The 13,212-nt window shown below is 47.2% G+C and overlaps 1 protein-coding gene across 7 annotated transcripts in view; it reads left to right on the top strand.

Annotated features, from left to right (window-relative positions):
• The window catches only part of DOCK3 (dedicator of cytokinesis 3), a 194,701-nt gene that overhangs the window by 108,583 nt on the left and 72,906 nt on the right, over nt 1-13,212 (top strand). For all 7 annotated transcript variants that reach the window (XM_080671830.1, XM_080671836.1, XM_080671834.1 and 4 more), the window contains exons 11-13: nt 4,664-4,724; nt 6,089-6,236; nt 11,414-11,502. In XM_080671830.1, the coding sequence (XP_080527956.1) occupies nt 4,664-4,724; nt 6,089-6,236; nt 11,414-11,502 (298 nt within the window). The remainder of the gene's footprint in view (nt 1-4,663; nt 4,725-6,088; nt 6,237-11,413; nt 11,503-13,212) is intronic.

The following is a 13,212-nucleotide window of genomic DNA, read 5'->3' as shown; positions in this document are numbered from 1 at the left end:
GCATCAGAACCCATTGGTGCAGGGGTCTGCCTGTGGGGGGCGCGCAGCTGTCTCTCAGCTTGCAGTGCGCCTCTGAAACACACATGGGAGTGGGTTGGGTAGGTGGCTTTCCCTGAGAGGTGACATCTCAGGTTCCTGCAGAAGCAGAAACCGCTTCTCTGGGATAGCTGTCATTGAAATGCCCCAGATGTATGGAAAGGTTTGTGAATCGGGCTCAGCTAAATGACGTTTCGTCCGTCTTGGAGCTCAGCATACAAACCTTAGGTGATAATGCGGGGAGGAAGGGCAGGAGATGCTGACCGGTGAAGACGGTTAAGGAGTTGAGATCATTTTGTCTGAGAAGGTCGGTGCTCGCTCTTTCAGCGGGAAAGGAAAAGGACAAGGGAAAGAGTCCAAACTGCAGTTAATGGGCTTAGGTGAGAGGATTGAAGTGAGAGTGCCTGAACTCGGAGGTGGGGTGCTGCGGTCACCGCCTGAAACAGCTAGAATGAGATGAGACGCCCATCTGTCTAGAAGTTCTCCATAGCTTCAGGAGGTCTTTCTGGATCCTGGTTTTCTGATCTTTGTTTTGTTTTGTTTTGTTTTGTTTCATTAAAGCAGCAAAAGAAAGTGTTGATTCCTTGCTCTTTGTGGGAGCAGAGCTGTGTGCATGCGCTGTCCTTGAATACGATGAGTGCAGTCCTTGTCTCTAGAAGAAATTAACTTAATTATGATGATTTTTTAAAAATATATTTTATTTATTTATTTTTTTTTTTTTACAGAGAGGAAGGGAGAGGGATAGAGAGTTAGAAACATCGAAGAGAGAGAAACATCGATCAGCTGCCTCCTGCACGCCCCCTACTGGGGATGTGCCCTCAACCAAGGCACATGCCCTTGACCGGGAATCGAACCCGCGACCCTTCAGTCTGCAGGCCGACGCTCTATCCACTGAGCCACACCAGTCAGGGCAATTATGATGACATTTGAATATAATTACAATAAATGAAAATTTTCATTTCACAGCATTTTAATGATCTATATGGGCCCAGAAGCCTAAGCTGTAGCTGCAACTTTTTACAAATCCGAGATGCGCGTGGCACTCGTGATGTATGTTCAGGCTGCCACGGTGAGGGGCGCCGGCTGCTGCCAAAAATACCATTTCTAAATGCTCTCTGAAGTGCAGCCCTGGGTTTCTTTTAAAAGATCCAAAAAGTGATTTGAGGAATTTTTTCAAAGCACATAAGACTTCTGAACAAAGTGGTCACAGCCAGGAGTTTAGTGTTTTACCTTCAGCTCTGTGAAATCATACTGTCGGTGGGACTGTCTTCTCATCGTCTGAAACCCGAGTTCCTCCTGCCGGCTGGAGGGTTGTCCCGATTGGCACCTGTGCTACAGCTTCAGAGTAAATGCAAGGCAGTGCAGCCCCAGCTGTGGCTGATGCGACCTGCTAACTTCCCTTAGATCAGGGAAAAGGGCACCGTCCACACTGAGTAGGTCAGCCAGTTCCTCACGCCGACGTCAGAGCCGCCTTACAGGCAGTCGCGTTGTCCCTGGCACAGCCCTGTTCTCTGGAAAACCTGTCTTCTTCTGACTTCGTTAGATCTCAGAGCTTCCCGTGCAGGAAGAGTGTTATCCAAGAAGGCGGTGTTGCGTGTTGTGTGGGTGTCTAACACGTGAGGGTTGTGCTGGCTTTCATGGTAAGCAGTGGCTGTGTGTGAGCGAGGGGGCATGTCTGTGTATTTACTCCTCACTGGACATCCAGTGCCTCACACACAGCGCCCGACAAATACTAGGACCGTGATAATGATTCCTTATAAAACTAAACGAAATGAACGTGTGAATATTTGAGTGACCAGCTCGGAGAATGAACTTGTACTGTTTTCCCTACATTAGTTGGCATCACATTTCCTACATTTATTTATACTCTTCCACATTTCAAAATAGAATTTTCGGTAGTGGAATTAAGAATGAATTTGATGATGAGTATAATGATATCACATATTAAAACATTGCCTCCTTTTCTGCAGCATAAGTGTGAATAAATTGGCTTTGTTTTATATTTGTAAATCCCATTATCGCTACTGAAAGAGGCGCAGGGAAATGAGTTGGCTTTTCCATATTTAAAATGGAATGTTAGTAACTGAGTCTAAGACGCTGAGCCCCGAGTCACTGCCCCCTCTACTCACAGTGCAGTTGGGCACTAGCTTCTAATGTGGGATTGGAGGGTATGGCCCAGTGAATAAATCTAAATTCAAACCTTGCTCATCAGCTGAACGGTGGGTGAGTCATCCCTCTTCCCATCTTTCCAGGCCTTGTGAGTATTTAATATGGATAGCCACACTGGTACTTGGTTTGAAGAGTTTCCATTTAATAACTCTGTGGTAACTATGTTTAATTATGCATTTACTTTTATTTTTTTTGGATTTTTTTCTTTATTGATTAAGGTATTACATATGTGTCCTTATCCCCCCCATCTATGCCATTTACTTTTAATAAGATGGCTTTCATATTAAAATTTGGCATTGAAATTATGTGGGACTCACAAGTAATAAATTTACTCAGAATATTTCCTTGCACTGATTATTATCACATTTATTGACCTCAGATGAATACCGTAAAGGGTTCTGGGTTTCATGTACAACATGGTCAGAAAGAGCCCTCCTCAGCTACGTGGAAAACACTATAAATCATACTTAAGGCGGCTCCTTTTATTCGGTCGGACAAAGCCACGGGAGCGGTCCCATGGCCCGATGGGGTACAGCCCCTCTGATTAGGTCTCTGGGCATATTGGGATTGACAATTACAGTGTCATTTGGTAGTTCAGACTAACATAATCCGAGCTATACAGAAGGAACCGTTTCACTTTGAAATGTGTCAGCTATTTCTATATCCTTCAGAAATAGTCATGTTTCAGTTCCCGAAACACTTAGAAATGGTCTTCTGTTTTTCAGTTTTTATTTGTTATTTAGTTGCCATCTTAATAAGTGTCAAGATACAGTACTATTTTGAGGGTATAATTCTAAATCCATTTGTAAATTAAAGGAATTAGTGAAATGGAGCCTGAAACACCCATTTTTATATCAAAAGATATATAAAACTTTCATGTAAAAATATATATTTATGATTTCAGAAATACCAATTTATGTTAAATTGTTTTTTAACCTCTATCATTGCAAGCATATTTTATTATCCCATCAAGAATTTGGCAAAATATTAGAGCATTATGACCATCTAGAATCAAAAAGTTTCAATTTCGCCATTACACATGCTTTTTAGCGTTTCCTTTCATGTGTTCAGAACCATTGTTCAGGGCAGAGCTGGGACTAGGGCGAGGCAAGCAAAGCAGAGGTTCTGAGAATGAGACCTCCTTCCGTTTTGAACCTTAGATGCCTTCTTTGCCTCACCCTAGTCCTGACCCGGCAACAGGGGTGAAACTCATAGACACAAACTTACCCCAGAGGAAAGGGGGTGGGGGTGCTAAAGGGTAAAGGGGCCAAATGGATGTGCTGGAAGGTGATTTGGCTTTGGGTGGTAGGCACACATGCAACATATAAAGTTCATGTGTCATAGAAATGTACACTTGAAGCCTATATGATCCTTTTAACCAATGTCACTTTAATGCATTTAATTTTAAAACTTAACGCAGTCCTCATTTTTAAAAATAAACAAAACAAAGCAAACATGGGGGCTCTGGATCTCAGAGCTCATTCACAATGATGGCTGCCCCTTGGTTGTCCCTTTTCCTGCTTTATTGGAGAGAGACAGGCCTCTGGGACCAAGCAAAGGATGAAAGACTGGAAGGAAGTGGAACTAAGGGACCTTTCCCTGGAAGGGAAGGGAGATCCTGGGAGCTGCCTCGTTAAGGACAGAGGCCGCTCCATCAGTCATCCTTCCTTCTCAGCAGCGGCTGGGAGGGCGCGGGGAGTTGATGACCTGGTGAAAGTCTGAGCCGTTGCTTCAAGTACAGTGTTAAATAAAGCATAAATGCCTATTTTATTTCAAAATGTGTTCTAAACATAAATAATGTATGGAATTATTTTCATAACTCTAGTTTTAAAAGTTCCTGATTCTGAATCAGACTTGTTTACTTAACGAAGCCCTTAAATTTTTCCAGATGAAATTATTTTCAGCTTTATACTCAAGTACAAATGATATATATCGAAATTTAGAAATGGAGATCAAATTATTGAGATTTCACTAAGACCAAATTAATCTTTTTCAGGCAGCACACTTAGTGTGCAATAATAATAATCATTGTGGACAGTGGAATAAACGTAAAGTAGTAAAGAATAAACTTTTAGAATTTCAGTCATTAGTGAGCTTTTTTGGTGTTTTTCCCACTTTTGTGCATTGAACATTTCTTTTGTTCCAAAATGTTAGGCAATATTAGGCAATATCATGAAGATTTCTAATGTGAGAACTCTTATAGATATTTGTTAGGCGTTCGAAATAAGAGCTGGAAAAATATTACCAATAAAATAAACTTCCAAAGGCTTATAAGATACGAGCCATTCATTACTGCAGGAATCGCATAAACACTAAACTGCGATGCGCTTGAACCTCCCTTCCCCACCAATCACATATGCTAAAGTCATAAAAGTAAACCTTAGGAGGTTCAAAATGAAATTTTAATTATTTTCTGTGTATTCATTGCCTTAATTAACTTTTTTTTCTCTTTTCTTAGGATCTGAGCAGCAAAGATATGAAGAGAGATTTGTATATAGTTGCCCATGTGATACGAATAGGTACTGTTCACCTTATTCTTTCACGTGACTAAGACCAGGCCAACTTGGGATAAGTATCTGCTGTGTCTGAGCTTTGTCTTCTCCCCACCTCTTCCCTGTTATGTCAGGTCTCAGTCTGTATTGGAACTTCATCTTCAGCTCAGCTGCTAGGGTAGCTGAGTTTGCTATAAATGAATACATTTTTTTTCACATAAAAGCTTTTAAAAATACGTTTTCATTCATTCATTTATTTATTTATTTATTTATTTATTTATTTATTTATTTATTTTAGAGAGAGAGAGAGAGAAAGGGAGAGAAAGAGAGAGAAACATTGATCGGCTGCCTCCTGCATGCCCCCTGCTGGGGATCGAGCCCACAACCTGGGCATTGCACTGACGGATGACCTCCGGTGCTTGGGACGATGCTCAGCCACTGAGCCACACTGGCCAGGGCTCACTTAAAGTTTTTTGTTCCCTGTGAGTTTTGGACCCACACCCTTTATTTCAGGTGGTCTGCTTGTAGGCATTCTCTTTATCAGAGTGCCCTGCCTCTGGCAGTCCTCTGCTGCAGAGGTCTTATGGCAGGTGGCCAAGGCTGCCAACTTAACAGGTGGTGAATGGCCTTTGCTGTGTTTTGTATCCAAAGTGTATGCTGTTCTTATTGCAGCAGATGGATGGCATCTTCTTCGGTGCCACACAAGGTGAAAAAGTGATGTTTGCCGCTGTTCTGTGGTTGGTTTGCCGAGCCTTATTTCAAATCTGTGACGTAACCTGGGCGGCTGTGACTAACCGAGTCCTCCTTCATAGGTGTGGGTTTGGGCGCGTTTTGTCAGAGGATATGTTTCAATCCTTTGCCAACAAAACAGCTCTTTTGCTGTCGTTTCGTTTTGCTTTATGTGGTAAAGCATTCGTTGAGGTCCTGGAATTACATTTGCAAGTCCTCTTGTCACTGTAGGCACGGCCCCAGTAAGCAGGAAAAGCAAGGTTTTCTCCCCTTGGCGAGGCAGGTCTTGCTCCTGTGGTGGTTCAGGGGTGGCTTCGGCAGCTAAAATACGGAACTTCCTTAATAGGCCTAAATTTTAATCTGTCCGCACATTGGCTTTTCCACGAAGGTCATGAAACCTTTGTTTTACTGTCGTGGATTAACCAATGGCCCTTGGGTGTTGGAGTGGCTGACAAGAATGGTTGGTTGAATGTGATGCAGGGGAGGAGCCTGGCCAAAGCGTCCCCCCACATAAACATCCTCGCGTCCTTGTTTAGTCCTAAGTTCGTCTTCCAACTCGGAGCATCTCTAAGATGCCTACGGCTCTGGCATCCCTGGATGGCAGTCGAGCTGGAGAGCAGCACAGCGTTCTCAGTCTGACTGGGTTTTGTGCTGTGTGCTAGGCCGGATGCTCCTGAATGACTCGAAGAAGGGCCCTGCTCACCTGCACTACCGGCGACCCTACGGCTGCGCGGTCCTAAGCATCCTGGACGTCCTGCAGTCGCTCACAGAACTAAAGGAAGAAAAGGATTTTGTTCTTAAGGTTTACACGTGAGTAATGCATATCAGAAATATGAATGACTTGTAACGTAAGAAGTCCCAGCGCTGTCCTCAGGAGCAGCAGTTCCTAAGCTTTGTGGGGCCCAGAATCATCAGGGCGCATAGGACAGAGAGTCCTTCGAAAGTCAGAGTCTTTTCTCTAAGGTAGGGATGGGGCTCCAGCCGCTGTATGTCTAATAAGCTTCCAGGTGATTCTGAAGCAGCTGAATTTGGAGCCTTCTTTCCTAATGTAAAAGTCTGGTAGTCCACATTTTCTCTTCTAGCCCGGATTAACCAGCCATCTCTATATATAAAAGCCTAAGTGGCTGTTAAAACCGGTCGACCAGTTAACTGGTCGCTCTGACATGCACTGACCACCAGGGGGCAGATGCTCAACACAGGACCCGCCCCCTGGTGGTCAGTGCGCTCCCACAGCAGGAGCGCCGCTCAGCCAGAAGCTGCGCTCACGGCTGGCGAGTGCAGTGGGGGCGGTGGGAGCCTCTGCCTCCGCGGCAGCCGCACTGCCTAGCAGCAGGGGCAGGCCTAGCAGGCCGGCGTGGGCTCCTCCTCAGCCGCCTGCCGCTTCACACACTGCTACATCTCCCGAGGGGTCCCGGATTGCAAAAGGGTGCAGGTCAAGCTGGGGGACCCCACAAGTGCACGAATCTGTGCACCGGGCCTCCAGTATATATTTACAGAAAGGCCAGTCATGCAGTTTTTCGTGTGTTTTGGGTATGAGAGTCTTCTGTGTCTGACGCTTGCCCACAGCTGTGGTAACAGCTGGTTTCAAAGAAAGCAGGAGTCAGGTTGCCCTGCTCTGAAGAAAAGCCAGGTTTCCTGAGGAGCTGGGGTCTCCCCCTTCACTCTGCCACCCCGGATCCAAGCCCCACCCAGCCGGGCATGCATTATCTTTCGTGCTCGTCAGCCCAGGGACCTGTCCTGCAGAAGCAGTGCGTCGCATCCTGACTCTTGTTCACAAAAAGGGGAAGACATAAAAAACATGTTCCAGGCATATTGTCCGACTCTGCTTCTCAGACCTGGGCATGAAGAGTGATGCTGAAACATGGTGAGTTAATGGGTTTTAAAACAAGTACAATGCTGGGAGAGTATTTTTTAAAACCTGTCCTATTTTGGTTTTAACCAAATACTGTTTTTCCAAGTTAAATCTGTCACTCACCATGTTAATATAGCTTCACCATAACATTGTATGGATATTTTTCTGTATAATCTGTTCTGTCTGGTTCAAGCATGCAGTGAACTTAACCCACAGTTACACGTGAGTTAGGCCTTTATATAATGAACCACATTTTAGTAATTAAACAAAGAGCCACATCTCCTTACCACCGTTTCCCTTCGCTCCACTCAGAGTCACGCATTTGATGAGATGAGGCTCTTCTTTTGGAATAGTAACTTACAAAGGCAACGTTGGAGGGTTTTCTCTCCTTTTATGTGCCACTCACAGACTTTCTCCATGTACATACAAATCTCTTCATTGATGGGGGGTGGGATCTGCTTTTTTCTTCTTCAATATATTTTTATTGATTTCAGAGATGAAGGGAGAAGGGGTGAGAGATGGAAACATGAGTGATGAGAGAGAGAGAGAATCATTGATTGGCTGCATCCTGCACACTCCACACTGGGGATGGAGCCGCAACCCGGGCATGTGCCCTGAGTGGGATTCAAACCATGACCAGGTCGACATTCAACCGCTGAGCCATGCCGGCCAGGGGGGGGGGCTGCTTATTGATACACCCTTCTCATTTTGGAAAGGACTAAAACAGAAATCCAGACTTCATCACCACCTTGCTTCACTCTGTCTAAGAGGTGTATAGGCAGCCCTGGAGGCTGGCATCTCCGTGCGTGTCTGAGCTGTTCTTGCTTCAGTGCCAATTCGCGTGGTGCACGGGGCCTGCCCAGCATCCCTCTGGAAATCAGGCTGTCAGGCGTAATTGAGCTAATCGCTTCTAAAACAACAGCTTTCAGTGCCAGCCTGTCACTTTGCAAGAAGTGGGGTTCGTATGTAGCTTTTGCTTAGCTGCTGCTTATGAGCTGTGTCTACTGTATCAACTCTGGAAAAGTAAAGAACAATGTTTTTATAGAGAAGATAGTTTAAAATTTTTTGAAGCACCAAGAGAGTGAAAATGTAGGCTAATTTTTCCAATTGGAAATAGTAAGAGACTTTCAAACAGCCCCCCAGCTGCCTATGTGTGCAGCTGAGCTTATGTGCAGACCTCGGGTTCGTCCTTTAAATCCACGTCAGCACAGTGCAGCCGGCCCTCGGGCGAAGCGGTGTTTTCCAGTAAGTTCCAGGGGACTTGTTGGTTAGATTGAGTTGGAAGCTTAAAGGTTTACTGACGGCTCCAGTGACTGGTGCTTTAGCCTTGGCCAGGACAGGCTTTTCAAGGGTGAAAATGTGTTGTAGAATTTTAATCAGCGAATTGGCCAAATACGTCAATTTTTCACATTCCCATCATTTCTTTCGTTATTCAGAATCAGCCTCAAACAGAGATTTAATGTTCTTGCCATGGTCAGTGCTCCGGCTTTATGGATGTTGTTCAAGATCATGTGTGTCTGGGAAGGCACCACATCCTTCTAAGAAAATTTCAACAGGAAGCCGAGACATTAAAACTAGGTCACTTCTGATGAGCCAGAAACCTTAGAAACCACACATTTAACCACGCTATGCTGCTTAGTCCGATATAGATGCCGTGTCTTTCCTCTGGGCCTTAGGGACGGGGCCTCAAGCGGGCACAGGGCTTGTTGAGCCTGCAGCCTCGAACGTGGAAGGAGAAGTGTATCAGGGAGCTATAGCCAGACCATCTCTCATGCAGCTTAAGGTTGAGGGTAAATGATCAACATCAGTGATCATGCTCTAAATATTAATTTGATTGGATGACATAATCATGCCTGATTATAATCACAACTCATTTGATTATTTAATAAATGCTTACATTTATAATTTTTCCTCACAAAAGATCCTCACGATTGGTCAAACGGTGCTGATGACACCACATCCACTCAGTTTCAAATGATCTGAGGAGCCCCTCTCGGCATTCCGGAGAGGGAGGTGTCTGAAAGGCCAGTGAGATGGTCACCTGGACCAGAGGGGAGGGGATCCTGGCTGAAGCGCGACCCCAAGAGGAGGGGTCAGTTGTGACAGACTTTAAGATAGCAGGCTCTCAGGGCATGGTGACAGCTGGGAGGGTTCTGCTCCAGTGAACCAGTGGGTTCCACTCGGTGGGAGGGAGTCTCTGGGAGCAGACAGGTGGCGGAGAGATGACCGAAGCGCTCTCGTAGCCATGTGGCCCAGGAACTTGGGGATGAGTCTGGGCTGCAGACACTGCTTTGTGGTTTGGCATCTTCTGGTGGTGGCTGAGACTAGGAGAGCAGGTGGGATTGCCCCGGAAAGCTTGTAGGGGAAGAAGGAAATGGGCTGAAGGCAGAGCTATGAAGGCCACTAATAGTTAAGGGACAAGCCATCCATTGTCTGCATCTGAATTGTATGTGTTGGGGGAAGGGGACATGTGAGTGAAATGATACAGTCACCGTTGATGTGGTCAGCAAAGCACTGGCTCTGCTCCACTGCCAAGGCACCAGCGAGAGTCTGTTTGCGAGGGAGGGAGGGAGGGAGGGAGGGAGGGAGGGAGGGAGTTAATTTTCAAGACTCTTCTTTTGAAATGGGGGGGGGCAGGACGTTATTTATGACAAACTGTAGTCAGAGTTCTGTTAAATTACTACTGATCTTGTAAACCTAGAAAGTGACAAGAAACTGACAGAAAGACGACCTTGAATCCACCCGCCGGGCACTTCTCGGATGCGCTGACGGGTTGGACGATGACTGTGATGGCAGACAGGAGGGCTGACGTGCTGCTGCCAGCCTCCCGCTTTGCACTCAGCTGAGTCTCCCCCTCCCTTTGTTTGGAAGGGTTCTGGGAGCAGGAGGTCAGCCTCCCAGAACTCCTGAGAACCAGTTCTCTGCAGGCTTGTGTAGACTGCCGCGAGAGTCCGAAGAACCGCCGATTGGCAGCAGTTAAGCTAGTGACCGGCCTCCTTTGACTCGGCGTGGCCTCTGCACAAGCCCTTTTACTGAGAAGGCGGTTGGGCTTCCACTGCTCTGTCCCCGTGACGTGCTCACGGAGGCTTCTTCTTGGAAGTGGCTGGGCTGGACTCCACCCTCTGAGCAGTCGTGGAAAGACCCGGATTTGCCTTTGTCCCTGGGTCCTGCTTTCTGGGGTCAGCGGGTCCGTACCTCCCGATCCAGCAGGGGCAGGGGTGGGGCCAGGACTGTGGGACTGCCAGTGTCACATGGAATTTTCAGGGGTTGACCCTGGTCTGATTCCAGTTGTTTCATTGACGTGTCTGCATTAGGGGGAGGCATTGCTCGTCTCTGCTCCTGAGCTGCACCAGGGGTTGTGTGGCCGCAGCCCTTGAGCTGCCCTTTACGGGGAAGACCCTAGACTGCATGCGGGAGTAGGGGAGCAGTGCTGTTCCTTCATTCTCTTTGGTCCCAGTCCAGAAGCCCCTGGGGAAGAGCGCCATTCTCCCGTATGTAGGCCTCTGCCTTCTCTGCTGAGCCCTCCTCCCCCGACTGCAGAGGGTTTCACAGTGAGCCGCGCCCACTGCTCTCCCAGACGGCTTTTACAATGTTGGTCTGCTGAAACAGAGCCACAGGCAGGTCTGCACACGGCCCTGGCTCCGCAGGGCTTCCTCTTGGGGCAGCATGACAGCTGGTGGACAGTAAAGCCCGCGCCGGGCATGTCCGTTTCTGAGCAGAACTCACCGAGAGGAGCTGTGTGTCCTCCGGCAGGGACTGGCCTCTGAGCCCGGTCTTGGTTGGTTGTTTGTGTTTGGGGTGTGTGTGTGTGTGTGTGTGTGTGTGTGTGTGTGTGTGTGTGGAAGTGCAAGAAACTAGAAAAGAAGAAAACTTGGCAGGTGGGAGAGTGCTACTTCAGAAAAGAGGGTGTTTGCCCACTTGAACGATATTTATAGAGATTTATTTTAGAATGTCCCCAAGTGTGAATTGTCCGTGCGCCTCCACAGGAAACGAGCCTGTGTGACTCAGGGAAACACCTCCTTCTTTCGGGAAGTGAGTGTGACGTGCCCTTCCCACCGGGTGGCCCGCTGGAACTGGGCCGTGGGAGCAGGTGTTTAAGACCCTTGAGAGCTCTAAGCCTGTCCTCCTGTTCCAGGTGCAACAACGAGGGGGAGTGGTCGCAGATCCACGAGAACATCATCCGCAAGTCCAGCGCCAAGTACTCCGCCCCCAGCGCCAGCCACGGTGACGTACTTCCCTGGCTACAAACGCAGCAGCGTGTCGTAGTTGCAGTTGCTAATCTCGCACCTACTCGATTTGTGCTGATCAGCGGCCGCGTGTAAAGCTCAGTTCCCTGCAGACATTTCTTCTCCTCCCCAAGGACTCTCTGTTTCTTTTTGTGATAATTTGAGATCCTGCTTAATTAATCGCAAACAAAATACATTTTCAGTTTTTTCTCTGACCGGTTCCACGTGCTCTGATAAGGAACGTGAGTTGCATTGTCAATCCCGAGTGAGCAGAAGTGTTGCAGGGTCTGTCACATTGTGGAGTCTACCTTTTCCCGAGCGGAGATTACACCCAGCCCCCCAAAGAGACAGATGTTCCCGTCTCTTCTCCTATTCCTGTTTGGTGTTGGCCTCACCAGGAAGGCCTGGCACAGTGAGAATCGGGGACTGTTCTGCCAGCGTCAGTCATTCTGGAGCTAGAGTAGGTTACAGTGGTCGCCAGCCGATGGTCCGCGGACCGCTGGTGGTCCGTGAGGTCCACAAGGTTGGCGACCGCTGGACTAGAACACCTTTATCACAAGGCGGGTTTCATCTTAGCCAGGCCTCTCCTTCCCTTTCTTTTAAAGCCCTAGTTATATAGCTCTGTCTCAATCGTGGTGTGTTGTGCACATTAGAATGGTTGTTTTATAAATAGAATACTAATTGCTTAAGTTAGAAGCACTGCTTAAAAGCCTATGAACTTTTATGTACCCTAAAGGTAGCTCTCAAATTTACATGCAACCACGTTTCTCTTGACAGTTTTTAACCTCTAAGTTATTTCACAATCTCTTACGTAACCTTATTTAACTTTCATGGACTTGTAAATAAAAAGTTGGCCCTCAATGGCAGTGTAAAGCCACTGCAAGGCCTGGCAGTTCCCAGAGCTGTTGAGACCTTGACACCCCCCCCCCCCCCCCCGTCAGGGAGGGCAGGTATTCCCGGCGGAGAGCCCTTAGAGCTGCCACACCACAGACTGCAGGGCGAGGCCTCAGCTGGGAGTCCCTCATTTGCCCACGGCGCTGTAGCAGGGGCCCTCAGGGCCTGCACTGTTGTTTTAAGTGACTGTTTTCTAGTGGGTGTGCCTGGATGCCAGAGAGCTCCATGAGTGTGATGAAGGGGGCGGAAGTCCATATTCCTCACCTATAACGAGGCTAAAGCAAGAGGCAGTAAAATCTTGTTTTTTAGGTATCGAAACTTACTAGCAATTTGGAAAACTACCCTTCACATCAATATTTATCATGTTCCTTGCTTTGTTTACTGATTTGATTTATAAAGAGCTGCCCTTGACTGTAATTTCTTGACACATGATATGATTAAACCATGGAGAACATTTTAAACGTGAGATGGTGGTAATAATACATTAAAAGCAACAGCTGAAAGAGCAGCTTTACCGTCACCTCGCCAGGTTATGATGCTGACTTTTGTCTTACTCCCAGAATGAGCAGGGACTATGCCATCTTCAGTATCTGTGGGTTTTGTCCGGAGCTCACAGACACTGGCTGTTGAAACAGTTTTAGAAAAGCATGTTCGCCCAGCCAGTGTGGCTCAGTTGAGCATCGTCCCATGCACCAAGAGGTCACCGGCTCGATTCCTGGTCAGGACACATGCCTGGGTTCTGGGCTTGATTCCCAGTAGGGGGCGTGTAGGAGGCAGCAGCCGATGAATGTTTCTCTCGCATCAATGTTTCTAG

Source organism: Plecotus auritus, assembly GCF_963455305.1.
Source record: "Plecotus auritus genome assembly, chromosome: 6".
Lineage (NCBI taxonomy): Eukaryota > Metazoa > Chordata > Mammalia > Chiroptera > Vespertilionidae > Plecotus > Plecotus auritus.
The sequence above is the reverse complement of the archived record's forward strand: the minus strand, read 5'-3'. Positions and strand labels throughout refer to the sequence as shown.